The 19633-nt window shown below is 38.2% G+C and overlaps 8 protein-coding genes and 1 pseudogene across 11 annotated transcripts; 7 read left to right on the forward strand and 2 right to left on the reverse strand.

Moving 5' to 3' along the window:
* The first annotated feature begins 1252 nt into the window (after nucleotides 1-1252).
* LOC104734698 (polygalacturonase inhibitor 1) lies at nucleotides 1253-4861 on the forward strand. Its single transcript, XM_087482133.1, has 5 exons — nucleotides 1253-1913; nucleotides 1990-2440; nucleotides 2883-2934; nucleotides 3099-4415; nucleotides 4508-4861. Exons 1-4 carry the CDS (start codon nucleotides 1280-1282, stop codon nucleotides 3108-3110), a joined length of 1149 nt encoding a protein of 382 aa, XP_087338259.1. The 5' UTR covers nucleotides 1253-1279; the 3' UTR covers nucleotides 3111-4415; nucleotides 4508-4861.
* LOC147929137 (uncharacterized) lies at nucleotides 3780-4713 on the forward strand. The gene is made up of 2 exons (XM_087482366.1): nucleotides 3780-4422; nucleotides 4508-4713. Exons 1-2 carry the CDS (start codon nucleotides 3780-3782, stop codon nucleotides 4711-4713), a joined length of 849 nt encoding a protein of 282 aa, XP_087338492.1.
* Nucleotides 4862-5340: 479 nt separating the features above from the next.
* Nucleotides 5341-7551, forward strand: LOC104737868 (putative splicing factor 3A subunit 1). Its single transcript, XM_087480027.1, has 2 exons — nucleotides 5341-7221; nucleotides 7316-7551. Exons 1-2 carry the CDS (start codon nucleotides 6886-6888, stop codon nucleotides 7526-7528), a joined length of 549 nt encoding a protein of 182 aa, XP_087336153.1. The 5' UTR covers nucleotides 5341-6885; the 3' UTR covers nucleotides 7529-7551.
* Nucleotides 7552-7650: 99 nt separating this feature from the next.
* Nucleotides 7651-8982, forward strand: LOC104734700 (polygalacturonase inhibitor 2). Its single transcript, XM_010454331.3, has 2 exons — nucleotides 7651-8286; nucleotides 8396-8982. The coding sequence occupies exons 1-2, from the start codon at nucleotides 7740-7742 to the stop codon at nucleotides 8845-8847; spliced, it is 999 nt and encodes a 332-aa protein (XP_010452633.2). The 5' UTR covers nucleotides 7651-7739; the 3' UTR covers nucleotides 8848-8982.
* A 742-nt stretch (nucleotides 8983-9724) lies between these two features.
* LOC147929138 (putative splicing factor 3A subunit 1) lies at nucleotides 9725-11601 on the forward strand. Its single transcript, XM_087482134.1, has 3 exons — nucleotides 9725-9768; nucleotides 10010-11150; nucleotides 11226-11601. The coding sequence occupies exons 2-3, from the start codon at nucleotides 10830-10832 to the stop codon at nucleotides 11436-11438; spliced, it is 534 nt and encodes a 177-aa protein (XP_087338260.1). The 5' UTR covers nucleotides 9725-9768; nucleotides 10010-10829; the 3' UTR covers nucleotides 11439-11601.
* Nucleotides 11368-13371, reverse strand: LOC104734701 (3,9-dihydroxypterocarpan 6A-monooxygenase-like). Its single transcript, XM_010454332.3, has 2 exons — nucleotides 12394-13371; nucleotides 11368-12299 (listed from the first exon to the last, which is right to left on the reverse strand). Exons 1-2 carry the CDS (start codon nucleotides 13294-13296, stop codon nucleotides 11676-11678), a joined length of 1527 nt encoding a protein of 508 aa, XP_010452634.3. The 5' UTR covers nucleotides 13297-13371; the 3' UTR covers nucleotides 11368-11675.
* A 287-nt stretch (nucleotides 13372-13658) lies between these two features.
* Nucleotides 13659-15579, reverse strand: LOC104734703 (3,9-dihydroxypterocarpan 6A-monooxygenase-like). The gene is made up of 2 exons (XM_010454334.3): nucleotides 14621-15579; nucleotides 13659-14544 (listed from the first exon to the last, which is right to left on the reverse strand). The coding sequence occupies exons 1-2, from the start codon at nucleotides 15527-15529 to the stop codon at nucleotides 13873-13875; spliced, it is 1581 nt and encodes a 526-aa protein (XP_010452636.2). The 5' UTR covers nucleotides 15530-15579; the 3' UTR covers nucleotides 13659-13872.
* Nucleotides 15580-15741: 162 nt separating this feature from the next.
* On the forward strand, nucleotides 15742-18165 carry LOC104734705 (chaperone protein dnaJ 6). 4 transcript variants are annotated; one of them, XR_015578460.1, is made up of 8 exons: nucleotides 15742-16030; nucleotides 16435-16533; nucleotides 16643-16744; nucleotides 16890-16949; nucleotides 17041-17147; nucleotides 17217-17299; nucleotides 17564-17749; nucleotides 17844-18165. XR_015578460.1 is itself a non-coding variant. In XM_010454335.3 (8 exons), the coding sequence occupies exons 1-8, from the start codon at nucleotides 15935-15937 to the stop codon at nucleotides 18043-18045; spliced, it is 840 nt and encodes a 279-aa protein (XP_010452637.1). In that variant the 5' UTR covers nucleotides 15742-15934; the 3' UTR covers nucleotides 18046-18165. The 4 variants fall into 4 exon arrangements, 2 of the variants coding, with proteins under 2 accessions (XP_010452637.1, XP_087338262.1); XM_010454335.3 differs by having other exon boundaries at nucleotides 17659-17749; XM_087482136.1 differs by having other exon boundaries at nucleotides 16643-16739; nucleotides 17659-17749.
* Nucleotides 18166-18236: 71 nt separating this feature from the next.
* LOC104737869 (fasciclin-like arabinogalactan protein 21 pseudogene) lies at nucleotides 18237-19390 on the forward strand (annotated as a pseudogene).
* Nucleotides 19391-19633: the final 243 nt, after the last annotated feature.

Here is a 19633-nt window from a genome sequence, read left to right on the forward strand (position 1 = left end):
GCTTTTTCGAGTCTGCAACTCTTTTTTAATAAAAAGCAAAAGGGAAGGCTAAGCAGTGATTATTATTTGATTGAGTAACATCATTACCTTATTATCCCGTCTTTTTTTAAATTCTAATGCCCGCACTATAGCACATAAAACTATTTCCTAAAAATAGTAGTATTATAGATTTGTCACAAAGAAAATACAACAATTTGTCACAAAGAAATTTGTACATAGCATACTTCTGTCTTTTTTTCTTTCTCCGTAACCCGCTCCATTAGATTAGCATATTTATGATTTATATCCGCTCAGAAATTAGCCATAAAAATTTGACATTTCGGTCCCTCATGAGGATTTTGTTCAATTTTCTTGAAAACCATGTAACAAAAGATAAGTTCTATACTAACTAGAAACCTTTTTGGACATAAAGTTGCATTTGTTCTTTATCGACAAAGGTTATAAATAAAATGAAATGGCTTTTTTTTTTTTTAGGAAGGCCAGTTAATTTAATCTCTACGAACAACAAGTTATCAAGTTGTAAAGGATCCAACTTTAGTGGTACTACTTTGGCCGTCTAAAAAATGCTTTAGTAATGATGACTATATTATTATTGTGTTAGTTTATGTCGAAAATTTTCCCCTACCATCAAATTCATCAACTTGATAGACTTATCGCTACTTGTAGACTTGTCATATAAAATCCAATTTTCTCGATTTTATTTGGTTCCCAATTATACGATTTATCAAAGTAGAAAGAATATTTATGAAAATGGAATCATGTTATCTTATTATAGATATGTTCATTGTCAATTTTGTATACACTATGTGTGATTCATTGGTGTACGGAATATGTTTAGGGCTTCCCATAATGCCCAGTCTAAAGTAATTGGACCTCTTATACGTTAAGCCCACTCTTAAGCGCTTCTTCGATGACACATTTCCCGGAAAAGAGAGCCGTTTATGATAAATCTCTTCCAACGGTCAGATTCGATATCGCCGTTTGAATATGACCATAAACTCTAACCCAAATTTTCTTATTAATATTTGAAAGTCTAAAATTTCTATCTGTATTTGTTCGACAGATCAACTCATATTGAAGTTGGATGAATTTGTATTAGATGGTCCAAGGCATTGTCATAAGCTTCACACTTCCACCAGTTATAGCCTAAATATAATTATAACGTGTTATTGCATTATCCAGACATATTCAACGCCGACATATTGACCATATATGTATTGGCTATTATTACGGTCCATGTGTAATCAGTGATCAAATCGAATCCGTCTCTCTAAGTCTTATGTCGCTCACTACATCTGTATGTATGTATGTATATATATATATCATTACACTTTCCATCAAAACTCCAAACCGATACCAAACACCTATGGATAAGAAAGCGACAGTAGTTTCCTCTCTCTTCATCTTGTTCACATTCCTCACGATCTCTTTCTCTAAAGATCTCTGTAACAAAGATGACAAAAATACCCTCCTCAAGATCAAGAAATCCCTAAACAACCCTTACCACCTGGCTTCGTGGCATCCCGAAACCGACTGTTGCTCATGGTACTGCCTTGAGTGCGGCGACGCTACCGTTAACCACCGCGTCACCGCTCTCACCATATTTTCCGGCCAGATCTCCGGTCAGATCCCGCCTGAAGTCGGTGATTTACCCTATCTTGAGACCCTTGTCTTCCGCAAACTCTCCAACCTCACCGGTCAAATCCAACCCACCATCGCTAAACTCAAGAAACTCAGGTACCTCAGGCTCAGCTGGACGAATCTGACAGGTCCAATCCCTGATTTTATAAGCCAGCTCAAGAATCTTGAGTTCTTGGAACTTTCCTTCAATGATCTCTCTGGTTCCATACCTAGCTCTCTCTCCACGTTACCTAAAATCATGGCCCTTGAACTTAGCAGGAACAAGCTTACAGGTAAAGAACTCTCTTCAGTCTTCTCCTTATTCATATCATCGAGTTTCTCGTTTAATGATCGATCTCTTTGTTGTAGGTTCGATACCAGAGTCATTTGGGTCGTTTCCAGGAACTGTCCCTGACCTTCGCCTATCACACAATCAGCTCTCCGGTCCAATACCCAAATCACTAGGCAACCTAGACTTTAACCGGATCGATTTATCCCGGAACAAGCTCGAAGGTGATGCTTCGATGTTCTTTGGAGCCAACAAAACGACATGGTCCATTGATTTATCAAGAAACATGTTCCAGTTCGATATCTCAAAGGTTGAGTTACCTAAGACACTTGGTGTATTGGACTTGAACCACAATGGTATCACAGGGAATATTCCGGTTCAGTGGACTGAGACTCCTCTGCAGTTCTTCAATGTTAGCTACAACAAACTGTGTGGACACATACCCAATGGAGGGAAACTTCAGACGTTTGATTCTTATTCCTATGTCCACAATAAGTGTTTGTGTGGCGCACCTCTTGATAGTTGTAACTTGTAAGTCAAACACTGCTATTCTACTTTTCCAAAGAATCCAAATGTCTATAGACATCTGTATCTTTTTGATTCGGATTGATTAATAAAACATCAGCCAAACTTGATTGATTAATAAAACAACGAACCAAAACTCGAATTTGATGAACTCATAGCACATTTTCAAAGTGTTTGATTTGATTGATGAATCGGAAAAACAGAGGAATAAAGGATATAAACCGAATCTTTGCGTTACGATTTGGTATGGTTTTTCGATTCGGTTTGGTTTTATACCCAATTTGAAAAGTTAAACATATAGGTTTAAATCCTTTTTTTTTTTTTGGGACAAAACCCTAATTGTCTTATTCTTCCAAATTCTCAAATTTCTCAATCTCGTCGTTCTCTAATTTACTGAATTGCATTCTCGTAATCGATTTTGTGATGATAACGTGGCTTGTGGATGCAGGCTCTTGAACATTGCAAGAAAAAGAAAACTCTACCAAAGAAGACAAATTAAGGTACAAGATTGATATTAAGCAACTAAAAGATCTAGCAAAAGAAAACATGAAGAGAAGGAAAATAAGAAAGAAAAATGGAAAGTAGTAATTAGCAATTTACCATTTGTGTGTTAGAATCTTAAGTCTATAAATAGGGTTGCTTATTCAAGAAGTTTGTATCATAGAAAAGAAGATAACGAAGAGAGGATCGATAACTACGAAAAAGAGGTTTAAGAGAAATCTATCAAAATCAAAACAGATTTCCAAGCTTCAGATCTCGAAGCCGTTCACTAATCATGTCAATTTCGGGGCATAATGAGTTGCAATTGGGGCAAAACAGTTCAGAAAGCAGAAATATGGTCGAGAGGAGCTCAGATCCTTGTCACCAGCAAAAGCTTAGTCAGAATGAAGATGCAGTAATACGCTCTGTTCTTGGTCCTCCAATACCTACCAGGTTCGCATTCCTTCCTGTGGGGATCACGCGCAAGGAGGTTGATATTATTAAGCTCACTGCTCAGTTTAAGGCTGTCTATGGTTTTTATTTTCTGCTGGAATTGGAGAAGAGTGTTTTGAAGAAACCTGAGCTTGAGCCTCACTTTGTCTTCCTGAAGAAGTCAATGACTGATAGCAAACACTTTTTCTACGGCCAGCTTGCTCTTGGATATTCCAAAGTCCTGTTGCGTTCCCAAAAGGTGAAGAAGAAGGGTACTAGAACGGCAACCATTCTTGTTGATGGCTTTTTCAATCTTCTTCGTCAAGTGCTTGGAAAGGAGGAGGATGAACACGGAGTTGAGATGGCTATGATCGATTTGCAAGCTTTTGAGTATTTTGTTAACATGGAGTAAAATGACTTGGATCAGCCTCCAATGGTAACGCATGATATCCAACCTGATATTTCTGATCCAGCAGGAATCGCGCCTTTGATGTTAAGACCTCAAACTGAGGATGCAGAACCTATCAGTTTCCCATTACTTCCTGATCAAGGTATCACGCGCCAGGAGCTTGATATTATTAAGCTTACTGCCCAGTTTGTGTCTGTTTTTGGGATGTGTTTTGGGCAGGAGTTAATGAAGAGTGTGTTTATGAAACCTGAGCTTGAGCCTCTGTTTAGGTTTATGCTATCAACTGATACCAGACACGGTTTTTACTCTCAGCTTGTTCTTGGTTACAAGAGAGTGTTATTGTGTATCGAAAAACTGAAGGAGAAGGGAGCTAGTACGGAGACCGTTCTTGAGGGTTTCTTCAATCTTCTTGGTAAAGTGCTTGAAAGGGAGAAGGAGGAAGGACCTGAGATGGCTATAGTTGATTTGCATGCTTTTGAATACTTTGTTAAAGTTGGGTACACCGACTGGCGACAACGAAGACCTGGATACATATCAATTCTGAAGAACCCACCGCCATACATGCAGCCTCCACTGAGATCTGAGGATACAGAGCCAAAGAAACAAACGTTTGACGAGTCAACTCTTGTTCCAGAAGACCAGTTTCTTGCTCAACATCCGGTAATGTGTTCTTCCTACTGACTCTTACCGTCTTTGTTTTCTTTTTCTTTTGTAAGACTTGTTGAATCTAACTAGCAATCATACATTTTCAGGGTTCCTCTACCATCAAGGTTTCTGTACCAATGATGGGCAATTCATTGAGATCACAGTTCAGTCCTTGTCGGAAAACGTGGCGAGTTTGAAGGTGAAAATAGCAAACAAACTGGAGTTGAGTGGGAAAGCCGGGGTTTTAAAAGGCAACAAGTCACTTGCACATTACAACGTTGGAGAAGGAGACATCCTAACGCTGTCTTTGTGAGAACGTCTTCTGGATGCAGCAGGGAGAAATGCTTTTTTTTTTTTTTCTGAAAGAAATTTAGACACATCTGTTAGAATAAATCTAAATAATTTGAATTTTAATATCTAATTTTCAATGTTATTCTATAATCTAACTAAAATTTTAGAAATTATTATAGTAATATAGAAATTTACAGTTGCGTCTATTTATCGTAATTTTTCGTTAAAAAATATTTTAATATTTAAAATTAGTTTTATTTTGTTTTAAGAGTTGTGTATTTTATTTAATTTTAATTTTTCGCTGATACAGTTTCACTTATTATTAAATATATTTTAAATTATAATTATTTAATAGAAATTTACATTTACTTATTACAACTATTAGTTCAATATTCTCGGTTAGGATCACTTTGTCATCATAATTTTTTTAATTGTAGTTTTTTACCATAATTCTTCATAAAAGTATCTTATATTTATAATATTTTAAACAATATGTTTTGCAAAGTTGCGTCTATTCTACATAATATTTTTTGTTATAAGTTTTTATTTTGATGATTGTGTTTTTAATAACAGTTTATGTTTAATGTTTTTGTATTCAAACTATTCTATTACATTCAAATAATTTCATAATGTATAAATATAATTTTTTTTTTCGAAAATACTTCCCCGACATAGCGGAGGTCTGAGTCCTAGTAAAATAAAATAGAAAACCCCTAATTTCCTTTTTTTTTTGGGACAGAAACCCTAATTTACATATTCTTCCAAATTCCCAAATATCTCAATCTCGCCGTTCTCTAATCATCAGTGGATTGCATTCTCGTAATCGATTTTGTAGTCACCGACACACCGTCTCATCATCGCACCGTTTCTGTAGATTTCAAGCCGAAGTGCACTCTTGATGGAATCAAAGATCACTAAGAGCGGGCCTACTTCGAAAGATCCTTTCTTTTGCTTGGGATTCAAACAAGCAACCCAAGTCATCAAGCGTCCGCGACTTCCAAGGACCGTGGCTCTTCAGATCTACGCAAATTATTGGCTCCATTGCTCTCAGCTCATTGACTTCACTTGGCCAGAACCCCTAACAGGCAAACACTGTTTTGTAGATGATAATTAACGTGGTTTGTGGATGCAAGAAAAAGGAATCTCTACGAAAGATTTTAAGGTACAAAAATATATTAAGCAAGCAAAAGGAAATCACGAAGAAAAGGAATATAAGAAAAAATGTAAAGTAGTAATTAGCAATTTTCTATTTGTGTGTTAGAGAATCTCAAATCTATAAATAGGGTTGCTTATTCTAAAAGTTTTAATCATAGAAAAAAGAAGATAACAAAGAGAGGATTACTAAGAAAAAGAGAGGTTTAAGATCAAAACAGATTTCCAAGCTTTAGATCTCGAAGCCATTCACTAATGTCAACTTCGGCGCATAATGAGTTGCAATTGGGGCAAAACAGTTCAGAAAGCACAAAGAATGTATCTGTACCCTATGTTTTTCCTCCTCCAAGACCTACCAAGTTCTCATTACTTCCAATTGGGATCACGCGCAAAGAGGTTGATATTATTAAGCTCACAGTCCAGTTTGTGGCTGTTTATGGTCTTTACTTTCGGGTGAAATTGGAGAAGAGTGTTTTTATGAAACCTGAGCTTGATCCTCACTTTTTGTTCCTGAAGAAGTCAAATGACTGATAGCAGGCACAATTTTTACGGCCAGCTTGTTCTTGGGTATTCCAAAGTCTTATTGCGTTCCCAAAAGGTGACCACGAAGAAGGGTTATAGTAAAGCAGCCATGCTTGTTGATGGATTTTTAAATCTTCTTCCTCAAGTGCTTGGAAAAAAGGAGGATGAACACGGAGTGGAGATGGCTATGATTGATTTCCAGGCTTTTGAGTATTTTGTTAATATGGAGTACAACGACTGGGGTGAGCTTCCATACCTGATTTTTATGATCCAACAAGAATCACGGTTTTGACGTTAAGACCTCAAACTCATGATGCAGAACCTATCAGTTTCCCATTACTTCCTGATCAAGGTATCACACGCAAGGAGCTTGATATTATTAAACTCACAGCCCAGTTTGTGTCTGTTTTTGGGATGTGTTTTGGGCAGGATTTGATGAAGAGTGTGTTTATGAAACCTGAGCTTGAGCCTCTGTTTCGGTTTATGCTATCATCTGATACCAGGCACGATTTTTACTCTTATGTTATACGAGAGTGTTAATGTGCTCCCAAAAACAGAGAAGGGTGCTAGTATGGAGACCGTTCTTGAGGGTTTCTTCAGTCTTCTTGGTAAAGTGCTTGAAAGGGAGAAAGAGGAGGGACCGGAGATGTCTATAGTAGACTTGCATGCTTTTGAGTATTTTGTTGAAGTTGAGTACACCGACTCGCAACCAAGATTACCTGGATACCTTTCAATTCTGAAGAGCCCACCACCACACATGCAGCCTCCACTGGTAGTTAAGGATACAGAGCCAAAGATACAAACGTTTGACGAGTCAACTCTTGTTCCAGAAGACCAGTTTCTTGCTCAACATCCGGTAATGTGTTCTTCCTACTGACTCTTACCGTCTTTGTTTTTTTTTTTCCTTCTGTAAGGCTTGTTGTATCTAACTAGCAATCATACATTTTCAGGGTCCCTCTACGATCAAGGTTTCTGTTCCAAACGTCGATGATGGGCAATTCATTGAGATCACAGTGCAGTCCTTGTCTGAAAACATGACAAGTTTGAAGGCGAAAATAGCAAACAAACTGGAGTTAATTGGAAAATCCGGGGTTTTAAAAAGCAACAAGTCACTTGCACATTACAATGTTGGAGAAGGAGACATCCTAACACTGTCCTTGTGAGAACGTCTTCTGGATGCACTGGCACATTTATAATGTTGGGATAATGCTCCTTTTTTTTTTTTGAAAAATGGATATTTTGAAATCTGCACCGAAACTTGTTTTAAACGTGGTCTAGTCACCAATAATCAATAATAAGTCTGTATTGCATCATAGCTATTTATAACCATACATAGTTTTCCGTAAAAACTCAAACAAAAACACAAAGACTCTGATGGCTAAAACAATGACATTACTCCTGTTCTTCTTGTCGTCCACTCTCCTCCTCACGACATCTCTAGCTAAAGATCTCTGTCACAAAGATGACAAAATCACCCTCCTCAAAATCAAGAAATCGCTTAACAACCCTTACCACCTCGCCTCATGGGACCCCAAAACCGATTGCTGCTCTTGGTACTGCCTCGAGTGCGGCGACGCCACCGTTAACCACCGCGTCACCTCTCTCTTCATTCAAGACGGCGAGATCTCCGGTCAGATCCCCCCTGAAGTCGGTGACTTACCGTATCTTGATTCCCTTATCTTCCGCAAACTCACTAACCTCACTGGTCACATCCAACCTACTATCGCCAAGCTCAAGAAACTCACTTTCCTCAGACTAAGCTGGACGAATCTCACCGGTCCGGTTCCTGAGTTTCTGAGTCAGCTCAAGAATCTTGACTACATTGACCTTTCCTTCAATGACCTCTCTGGTTCCATACCTAGTTCTCTCTCTTCATTACCTAAACTCGGGTATCTTGAGCTTAGTAGGAACAAGTTTACAGGTGAAATAACTCTATATTTATTTTGTTTGGTTTCCATTAGTAGTCATATCGATTAGTCTCATTAACAAAATGTATATTTGTCTAACCTCAGCCTTAAACTTGTAATTAGGTCTGATACCAGAGTCATTTGGGTCATTTTCTGGAAAAGTCTCAAGCCTTCTCCTATCACACAACCAGCTCTCTGGTACCATACCAAAGTCACTAGGCAATTCAGACTTTTACCGGATCGACTTATCCCGGAACAAGCTTCAAGGCGATGCTTCGATCTTGTTTGGAGCTAAGAAAACGACATTGATCGTTGACATATCAAGAAACATGTTCGAGTTTGATCTGTCCAAGGTTAAGCTCGCCAAGTCACTTACTAGGTTGGACTTGAATCACAATAGGATCACAGGGAGTATTCCGGCTGAGTGGAGCAAATCTGAGTTTCAGTTACTTGATGTCAGCTATAACAGACTGTGTGGACGCATCCCCAAAGGAGAGAATATCCAGAGATTTGATTCTACTTCCTTTTACCACAACAAATGTTTGTGTGGTGCACCTCTTCCCAGTTGCAAGTGAAGGTTGAAGCAAGTTAGTAAACCAAGCTTTCATTATCTCTAATGTACCAAACAAATCAATCAAGTCTCTAGACAGAAATGTGTTTTTATTTCGAATAATTAATAAATGCATGAACCAAACTTTGCATTTGATGAATTGATCATAGCACATTTTCAAAACGTATTTTTGGATTGGTAAACTCCAAAGGAGGGTAGTTTTGTTTTTTGATGATGATAGTGAGCTGCATTCTCATCATTGATTGACTCTATGCTCTACCATTGGATTCTCAACTTGCCTCTCCCTTTTCTCTTTTTTTTTTGTAATCATTGTTTGTTCTATCAAGTACTATGGTCCACTTTGATTCTTCACATGCTTTGTATTATGTTACAACCAATTAACTAGCGACCAAATTTTAAAAAGTGCGGTAAAATCTATCTCAATAGAAGAATTGACCATTGACCTTTGGTTTTTAGTGGAGGAAATGAGTGTATAGCCTCTTTAGGAACAGGAACGCACACCAAAGGTGTGGTTCTAAGCAGAGATGATCCAGTCCCATCATTCATCTGATCATCTCTACACCATCCCGTCGCTTTCAGCTCAAAGCAATATTGTATTATAGCAGATACAACGATTGGAACGAATCTAAACACCACTTTCTCTCCAGGACAAGCTCCCAAAAGTCGTATTCTTCTCAATTTTAGCTACAAACAAACTGTGAGTGGACACATTCCAAGTGACAAGATTAAAGTGAATCCAAAAGAAAAGAAAAGAAAAAAAAACTCTGTTTCTGTCAGATTAAGTGGGTCTAATAAATTATAAGCCCAACTAATAAAAGCCCATTGGAAAACCGATTCCTTGAATTCCAAGCTTTAGATCTGAAAGCCGTTCGTTCCTACTCGGCTTCGTACTCGACGCAGTCAGGGCTGTTCTTTTCCGGCAGAGGTACGGTGGTTACGTTCTTATCTCTCTCACCGAAACCTTAAGTACTCATTCCCTTTTCCGATTCCTCTTATCATATATTTCCTATCGATTTCTTATCCAATGGGATTATATTTTATCTCTGCGTCAAATCAAACCTAATTTCATTAGATTTGATGATAGTTTGCTGACAATAAGAATTATAGAATGTTTCTTTTCTGTTTTATTTTTCGTAAGGAAAAAATTAATGAACACTTCGACGCAGAATGATTCGCAATCGAGGGAAAACAATACAGAAAGCAAAAGTATTAATGTTGAGAGAAGCTCAGATCCTAATTATCAGCAAAAGAATGGAGATGAAGCTAAGGATATCAAACGTTATGATGCAGCAACCTTTATAATTTCTCCATTACATCCCAAGTTCGCATTCCTTCCTTTATCGACCACGGTCACGCGCAAGGAGGTTGATATTATCAAGCTCACATCTCAGTTTGTGGCTGTTTATGGGATTTCTTTTCGGATAGATTTGGAGAAGAGTTTGTTGATGAAACTTGAGCCCCACTTTGCGTGAAAAAAATTCAGATAAAAAGGTCGGTTTTTACGCCAGGCTTGTTGACGGGTATTGCAGAGTCTTACAGATTTCCCAAAAGCTGAGGGGTACTGTTACTAGTACGGCAACAATTGTTGATGGTTTTTTCAATCTTCTTCGTTAAGTTCTTGAAAAGGAAGAGGAAGATGAGAAGGGAGTGGAGATGGCTGTGATTGATTTCCATGCTTTTCAGTTTTTTGTTAACATGGAGTATAACGTTAAAGTCGTTCTGCTATCTCCACCGGGGTCTCGTGATACCCAACCTGATGCTCCAACTGCAGAACCTATCAGGCTCCCATTACTTCCTCAAGGGATCACGCACAAGGAGCTTGCTACTATTAATCTCACAGCTCAGTTTGTGGCTGTTTATGGGATGTGTTTTGATCAGGTTTTGATGGAGAGCCTGTCTACGAAACCTGAGGTTGAGCCTCAGTTTCAGTTTATGAAGGCAACCGATAGCAAGTACGTTTTTTACTCTGAGCTTACTCTTGGGTAAATGAGAGCGTTACGGCCTTCCAAAAAGCTGAAGGATAAGAGTATTAGTATGGAATCCCTCCTTGAGGGTTACTTCAAGCTTCTTCATAAAGTGCTTAAAAAGGAGGAACAGAAGGATGGAGCGGAGAAGGCTATTGTTGATTTACATGCTTTTGAGTATTTTGTTTATGTGGAGACTATCCGTTGGGAATCACCACCACCTGGATTCCTTTCAATTCTGAAGAACGCACCACCAAATATGCAGCCTCCACCTGACGAACCAGAGGCAAAGAGACCAAAGTTAGCACTTGTTCCAGAAGACCAGTTTCTTGCTCAAAATCCGGTAATTGTTTTCTTTTCTTTTCATTCAGACTTAACTTGGCTAGTTGTATCTAACTAGGAATCATACATTTTTCAGGGTTCCTCTACGATTAGGGTTTCTGTTCCAAACTTCAATGATGGGAATGTCATTGAGATCACAGTGCAGCCTTTGTCGGAAAACGTGGCGAGTTTGAAGGAGAAAATAGCAAACAAAATGGAGCTAAGTGGAAAAGCCGGGGTTTTAGAAGACAACAAGTCACTTGCACATTACAACGTTGGAGCTGGAGACATCATTACACTGTCTTTGTGAAAAGAACTGATGCAGGTAAATTCTTTTGAGACATGTTTTAAAACTAATTTTACAACATAATATGGTCCTTTTTGTTGCTTCACATGCTTTGTAGTTTGCTTGTTACAAATCTGATTCTTTTGTATGTTACAACTAATTTTAGTAGCGACCAAGTTTTATAAAATGCGAGCAAGTGTTTTTTTTTTTTAACGAGTGGTAAGTTTTCTTGCTCTTATTCATTTTCTTCTTCTAAAACCATTAGCTAGAGGTTGACGTTTGGTTCAAGTGATTGTATATAGCCTCTTTAGCAACAGGAACACACACCAAAGGTGTGGCTCTAGGCAGAGATGATCCAGTCCCTTCATTCATCTCTACACTTCCCTTCACTTTCAGCTCAAAACACTGTATTATTGCAGCTACAACCATCGGAACGAATCTAAACACCATTTTTTCTCCTGGACAGCTTCTTCTCCCAACTCCAAAAGACATCATCTTATCACTCATAACCTTCCACTCAATCCCTTCAAATCTCTCAGGCCTAAACATCAATGGATCTTCCCATTGATTTGGATCTCTTCCAATCGCCCAAAGGTTAACTATCACTCTTGTTTTCGCAGGGATTCTAAATCCAGCCACCGCACATTCTTCATCCGATTCTCTCACGAATATTGGTCCTCCAGGGTGTAACCTCATTGTCTCCTTCACCACTGCTTGTATGTAACTGAGATTGCACAAATCTGATTCTTCAACTACTCTCTTGTTTCCCACCACTTGCTCTATTTCTTGTTGTGCTTTCTTCATGATCTCTGGATGGTTTATCAGCTCCGCTAGAGCCCATTCTACTGTTATTGCAGATGTATCTGTTCCTCCCCCATATATGTTCTGCATAACAACCAAATAGACTATTTTGAGGCTTTTGTGAAAAAAATTATATCAAAACATGAATCTTGCCGGGGAGACATTAGAAGACAATTACCATGATGAAGGCCTTAATGTTTTCTCTTGTCAGCTTAATCTCTGCGTTTTTGTCTTCATATATGTCGAGCAAAATGTCTAGCATCTTCTTTGCTCCTGCATCCTTATTCTTCATAGACTCATGCTCTTTCATTACTCTTTCTATGATTAAATCATACTTGTCTCGAGCATTTTTGAGCCTTTTCTTGAGTCCTTGCAAATCAAGCCTTTTCAAGAACCAAAACGTTTCAGAAACGTTGAAAAACCCGGCTAACTCATTCAACTCCACCACCATTTTGATAACTTCCTCTGTTTTGCCACCACCGTCACTATCCGATTGCATTTTTCTGAACATCATTCTCGTTATGATGTTGCTTGTCAATTCCTTTAGCTGTTCACCGAGGTTAACACTCTCCTCTGCTTCTGCTTTCTTCAGAATGCGTATTAGAAGATTGCTTAACTCCTCCCTTCTTACTGAAACAAAACTATCTAATGCTCTGCTGCTGAAGAGCTCCATCGTACAAATTCTCTTCATGAACTTCCAGTGAAGCCCGTAAGGCGCTGAGAAGAAATCTGATGAGCCATAAGTAAGGTATTCAATGTTTTGCATTGTGGGACGGTTCAGGAAGTTGAGCTCATTGGATTTGAGAATCTCATTCGCCATCTCGGCCGATGAGACAATAAGATTAGGAATGGAGCCAATGAAGAGATACATCAAGGGTCCATAGCGGTTAGAGAGTTTGTGGAGTGCTTGGTGAGCTATGGGACCAAGAAGGTGAATGTGACCGATGATAGGTAAAGCGGTTGGGCTTGGTGGGAGCGGTAGTTTGTTGCGTAATCTGTTTTTAATGGTTTGGATCAAGACTTTAATTCCAAGGCATAGAAGGATGATTACAAAGAAGTATTGTAAATCCACCATTCTCATATTTGGTTTGTGTATGAGAGTGATATTAAGGTGATTTTATAAGATAGGAACCAAGTTATGACTCCTTATGGTATCAAATATTAATCCCAACTTCAAGATTCTTTATTTTCTCTTGTTGTCTTTGTTCTGGTTTTTGTCTCTTTTCTAAGGGTATAATCTCTGTTTTTGATCCTGTTTTATTGTATATTTATCTTCTGTTGGTTTCTAAACAAATAAGATGTGTACACCGTTGTTAAGATTTCATTATTAGTTGACAATTTAAAAATGTTTTCATTATTTAGGCTTACACGCCATTATCAACTTTCAAGGTGATGTTAGGTTATTGATCAGTTACTGATTGCAAGATTTAGAGCTCATGAAAGTTATAGGAAAGAATATCTAATTATATATTCGTGTGATTGTACAAGATAGAAACATATATTTTATTTTTCATCAAAAGTCTCAAGCTTATGGAAACAGAACAGAAACAGAACATGAGAATAACAGAGCATGAGAATAACAGAGCATAAAACAGAGCATGACAATAACTGAGCACGGTATATATGTTTCCAAATTCCTACTGATGTTTGATTTAATTTAGTGTCCAAATGGATCAAAACATAATTCAGGAGAACACATAAGTGAACTTCCTCCAGAAGTCCCTGAAGCTGAAAAGCCTGTAGGTAATATGATCTTAATTTTGTCTTTGTCTCCCTTCACCGTCCAGTTAAAACACTGCACTAGTGATCCGATTGTGAGACTCAGTACCAGAGAAGCGTGAGAAGCTCCAAGACATCCTCGCCTTCCGCTACCAAACGCAAGATAATTCACATCTTGACCTTTTAACTCCAACATATATTGCTGGTAATAATAACCAATCTTTCTTTCTATGTTTTGTTCCACCACAAGAAACCTCTCAGGCATAAACTTGTCAGGGTTTTTGTATGTGGTCGGATCGCGCATTATACCGTAAGCATTGATGAATATCTTTGTCCCGGATTTTACATCGTACCCGTTGATCTTTATGTCAGTGTTGCTTTCTCTGCGTAGTAATGGTCCAACTGGATGAAGTCTCAATGTCTCCTTGATTGCTGCTTGCAAGTAAGGAAGCTTCTGCAGATCTGTTTCTTTGATTAACCGATACGTTGTTCCTAAAACCGATTTGATCTCGTCTCTGATCTTTGTGAAGATATCGGGATGGTTTATTAGCTCAGTCATTGTCCATTGTAAAGCTGCAGAAGTAGTGTCTAAGCTCGCCATAAACAACTCCTGGAAAAGATGTTCCAAATATTCTTATTAAGGCTAATTCTAACGAAGCTAAAGAAAAGTAATGAAATTAGCTTACAAGGATGAAGAACTTGATCTGATTCATAGTCAATTTGAGCTCAGCTTTTGGATCATTATACGTGTCTAACAAGATATCGACGATATCTTTATCTTTCTCCTCTTCATCGTTGCTTTTATATTCCTTCAGTATCTTCTCAACCAACGCATCGTACCGCCAAATGGAGGATCTAAGCTTCTTACCATTCCCAAACACATCTAGGTCCCGGAATGGTCCAAACAGCTCCATGAATCCAAACCTTGTGGCACAAGCCATTATATCACTCACTATCTTCCTGATCTCAATGGGAAGATTCGAGTTTTGGCTGCAACGTTTCCCCATAACCATCTTTGATAGAATCTTTGTGGTCAAAGCAGTGAACTCCAAACCGAGATTGCACGCCTCTTTATTCTTCGATCTCTCAACAAGCGATCTGAGTAAAGCTAACGTTTCCTCCTCTCTTATATCGACAAATCGATCGAGCTGATAACCCGCAAATAGCTTGGTCATGCATAACTTCTTCATGAACCTCCAGTAAGGTCCATAAGGTGCATTAAAGAACTCTGATCCTTTATAAACATTGAACTGCCTCGGACCAAAGACAAACTTGGAAGCGAAATCAGCGTCGTGAGTCTTGAGGATTTGCTTAGCCGTGTCAGAATCTGAGACAACGAGGACTCGTAGTGATCCTATGCGTATAGTCATCAAAGGACCGTAAGTGAGAGCCAAGGCTTGTAGTGAACGAGGTAGGCTTGAACGGAGAAGATGCATATGACCGAGAATGGGAAGTCCTCGGGGACCTGGAGGAAGAAGACCATTATTGCGACGGCTAGAGAAGGTGAAGAGTCTACGAAGAAGGAAGATGGTAATGAATGTGATGAAGGAGAGGAGATATGAACAAGATGTGTAATTCATAAAAAAATTCATCATAGTAACCGTATCTCTGTATATGTGTGTTGTTAGTGTTAATTAGTAGGATTAAACATGTGTATTAAGATAGTTAATATAATGGTTATGTTTTGTTTCTGTAAAACTTGTCTTCTTGCCATGAAGAATCTATGAATCCATGATTCTTTTATTATGATGTTTATTTTTTAATATTATAATTTTTTTATATAATTAATAAATGTAAAAATCGGAATAAATTGCGAAAAGAAAAGAAACTAAACCAATTGACACCTACAATGGCGGGGATGACGAAAAAATTGGCGCCCAGAGATGAGCAATAATAAGTTCGCCGACTCGAAATAAATAGTGCGAGTTTATTCTTCTTTATCTTCACGAAAATCGAAGGGTGTATCGATCTAATTAGTACTAGGGTTCAGAGAGAGAGAGATGGGTAGGAAAAAGAAATCTAGGGCTTCGACAAACGAGGAAGATGAGATTGAGAGTGGTAACGATGGGCGATCTCCTGAGACTAGTCTCTACCAGGTAATTAGGGTTTTCAATTTTTGGTTAAAGTCCTGGAATTAAACTTTTGTTACTTTAACCACAGATCCTACTAGTTTCACAATGCTTGCGTTATGTTTTCATTCTCTAGGTGTATCATTCTATAGATGAAACTACTTGGGAAAGTTTCTTACTTGAACTTCATGTCTTCTTAATCCTGTGGTTTAATGGTGTTTTTGATGTCTGAAGTTAAGTTGATTTCGAATACTACTTTGTTTATCATAGGTTTTTTTGTTGTTGTTCTTGTCTGTGAATTTAGTGATCTGATTTGATTTGGATTTGTGATATCAGAATGAATGATTTTGAGTTTATAGAGTGCTTTAAGCAAGTCCATTTAAAGACAGTGTGAAACTAAACTCCATTTCTCTCTTTCTCTTTTACTCAAGGTTCTTGGAGTTGAAAGAACAGCTACTTCACAGGAAATAAGAAAAGCGTATCATAAATTGGCGTTGAGGCTTCACCCAGATAAAAATCAGGATGATATGGTTTTAAAAAAAACTCTTTTCTTGGTCTACCCTTGAGATTTTATCCTGGTGACTTTTTTGTTTGGGTTCATTTACATGAAAGTTCTGCTCTTGTTATATACAAATACAGGAAGCTAAAGAGAAATTCCAGCAGCTTCAAAAAGTTATATCAATTCTTGGGGATGAAGAGAAAAGGGCTGTCTATGATCAAACTGGCTCTGTTGATGGTGCTGTCAGTCTCTCTATCTTTCTTTTTTTTCTCGGTTTTAATGGAATCCCCCAATGTACATATCAGTCTCTTTTACTAAGAAAGCATTTAACTTCTGTAATAGTACTATGAGGTTTCCTTAAACCTGGGTATTTTCTGTGCTTGTTAGGATCTTTCTGGCGACGTATTTGAGAATTTACGGGATTTCTTCAAGGCCATGTTCAAGAAGGTAGTAGCAACTTTCTCAACTGATACCTTTTACACGTTTTTACTTCTGCTGCTTACACTAACTTCTTTTTTTGATATCGCTACTTATATAGGTCACCGAAGCAGATATTGAAGAGTTTGAGGCAGACTACAGGGGATCTGAGACTGAGAAGAAAGACTTACTTGAGCTCTTCACGAAGTTTAAGGGTAAAATGAACAGGTAATTCATCCTCCTTTGTTTTTTGATATGGTTGAGGTTGTGAGTCGATAATGTATATTTCCTTCCCAGGCTTTTCTGCTCAATGATTTGCTCAGACCCCAAGCTTGATTCACACCGTTTCAAAGACATTCTTGATGAGGCCATTGCAGCAGGTAGTTTATCTTGCTGTAACTAGCATATTATGTCTTACAAGATTATCTTTTCATATAAGATCTCCTTGATGTTACAATATAAGCATTCCTTTTATTTGAATGCTGCTGATGAGTGTTGATAAGCAATGGAATTGATGTTGTGCCTTCTCTGATTAGAGGATGAGTGTAAAATGTACCCTATACCTTGAGCTGAGTGTTTTTATATTTCAGTAACCATCTATATTTGCATCCTAATTTTCTGATTCTTGTTTTGTCTTGGTGTAGTTAAGATCCTGATCTGAAATAGTGAAGTCTATTTGAACATTGGGAGAGTTGCGGAGTATAAGTTTGTTGTGTAATACATCTGATTTCCTTTTCAGGAGATGTGAAATCAAGCAAGGCATATGAGAAATGGGCAAAGAAAATTTCAGAAACAGAACCGCCCACCAATCCATCGAGGAAGAGGCGGAAGTAAACTATCTACCTTTATTTCAAATTAGTTCCACCAATCAAACTTAACCTTGTTGTGACCACCTCGCTTCAATTTGCATATACTTACTTGTAGGTCAGCAAAGGATTCAGAGCCAGACCTTTGCATGTTGATTGCGCAGCGAAGAGATGAGAGGAAAGTGAAGGTGGATTCAATGTTTTCGTCACTCATCTCTAGGTATGGTGGTAATGCTGAAGCAGAGCCCACTGAAGAAGAATTTGAAGCTGCCCAGAGAAGGATTGAAAGCAAAAGACAATCCAAGAAGTCAAGAAAGTAAAAGGTTATAGAGCAGATTTGTCTTCTAGTTGTTTGTGATAGGAACAAGAAAACGTTTATTTTGTTTTAAAATTGCATCAATTTCCAAAATTCGCCAATATATTGATCACTACTTTAGAAATAGAGAAATTATATCGTGAAAACAAAAGCAGGAGATTGATTAGTAAGATGGAAGAAACTGAACCCAAACGTTAAAAACAGAAAAACTCCTTTCTTTGACGAACTATCTTCTTCTCCAAGAAAGCAACTAGGGTTCATCTTTTGAAACGATGGGTTGTTGTTCATCAAATTGCTTTGTCTACTTCATCCTCTCCGTAGCATTAGCTTTCATGGCCGTCTCAAGCACTCTACGTTCACCTCCAGATTCCGACACCTCAGTTCCCATTGCTTCTTCCAATTTCTCTTCGTCTTCTCTCGCTTTAAACGCCTCAAACACTCTACGCCAATCCAATTTCAAAGCAATCGCCACTCTCCTCCACATATCCCCCGAGATCTTCCTCTCTTCTTCTCCCAACACAACCCTCTTTGCCATCGAAGATGCTTCCTTCTTCAACACGTCATCGCTTCATCCTTTGTTTTTCAAGCAGCTTCTTCAGTATCACACACTCCCTCTTATGCTGCCGATGAGTGACCTTCTCAAGAAGCCTCAAGGAACCTGTCTCCCCACGCTTCTCCGCCACAAGAGCGTCCAAATCTCCACCGTGGATCAAGAATCAAGAAGAGTCGAAGTGAATCATGTCCCGATTTCACATCCCGACATGTATCTTGGAGATTCATTGGTCATTCACGGCGTTCTTGGACCGTTCTCTCCTCTGCAACCTCACAGTGATCATATTCTCCAGTCATCTTTATGTCAACCTAATAATACAAACAAAACCAGTGTCGACGACGACAACTACGTTCCGGTTAAGATAGATTGGACTCGGATCGTTCAGCTGCTAAGTTCAAACGGGTTTGTGCCATTCGCAATTGGACTGCACTCTGTTCTCAACAGGATCGTTAACGATCATCATCATCACAAGAACCTGACAGGAGTAACGATTCTAGCCACACCGAATCTGGTCTCGTTGTCATCTGCTTCTCCGTATCTGTATGAAGTCGTGAGGCATCACATTCTTGTTCAACGGCTTACAAACAAAGATTTAGCTTCAATGCCTGATAAAACCTCGGTGAAGACAATGAATCCGTACCAAGATCTCATCATCACCAGATCAAGAAATGTTGTTAATTCGTCTGGAGGAGGTTTCATGATATCAGGAGTTGAGATTATAGATCCAGATATGTTCTCTTCTTCGAATTTTGTAATTCATGGGATATCTCACACTCTAGAGATCCCACATGCATAATCCTTTGTAGCCTACAACATTAATTCTTTTGATTTTATATTTTTATGCGTTAATAAGGAAATATTAATTCATTTTTTTTTAATTTCTCACTTACTATTAAAATTTTATACTACAAGGTAAATCACTGAACTGTACCATTACCATTAAAATTAATTAGCATTAGTTCATGTTTATTGATCGTCTCGTGGATAACATAAACGTTTGGGATTCCATAATTATTAATTTTGGAAACACATAAATTAA

Source organism: Camelina sativa, chromosome 13, assembly GCF_030686135.1.
Source record: "Camelina sativa cultivar CO46 ecotype springtype chromosome 13, ASM3068613v1".
Classification (NCBI taxonomy): Eukaryota; Viridiplantae; Streptophyta; class Magnoliopsida; order Brassicales; family Brassicaceae; genus Camelina; species Camelina sativa.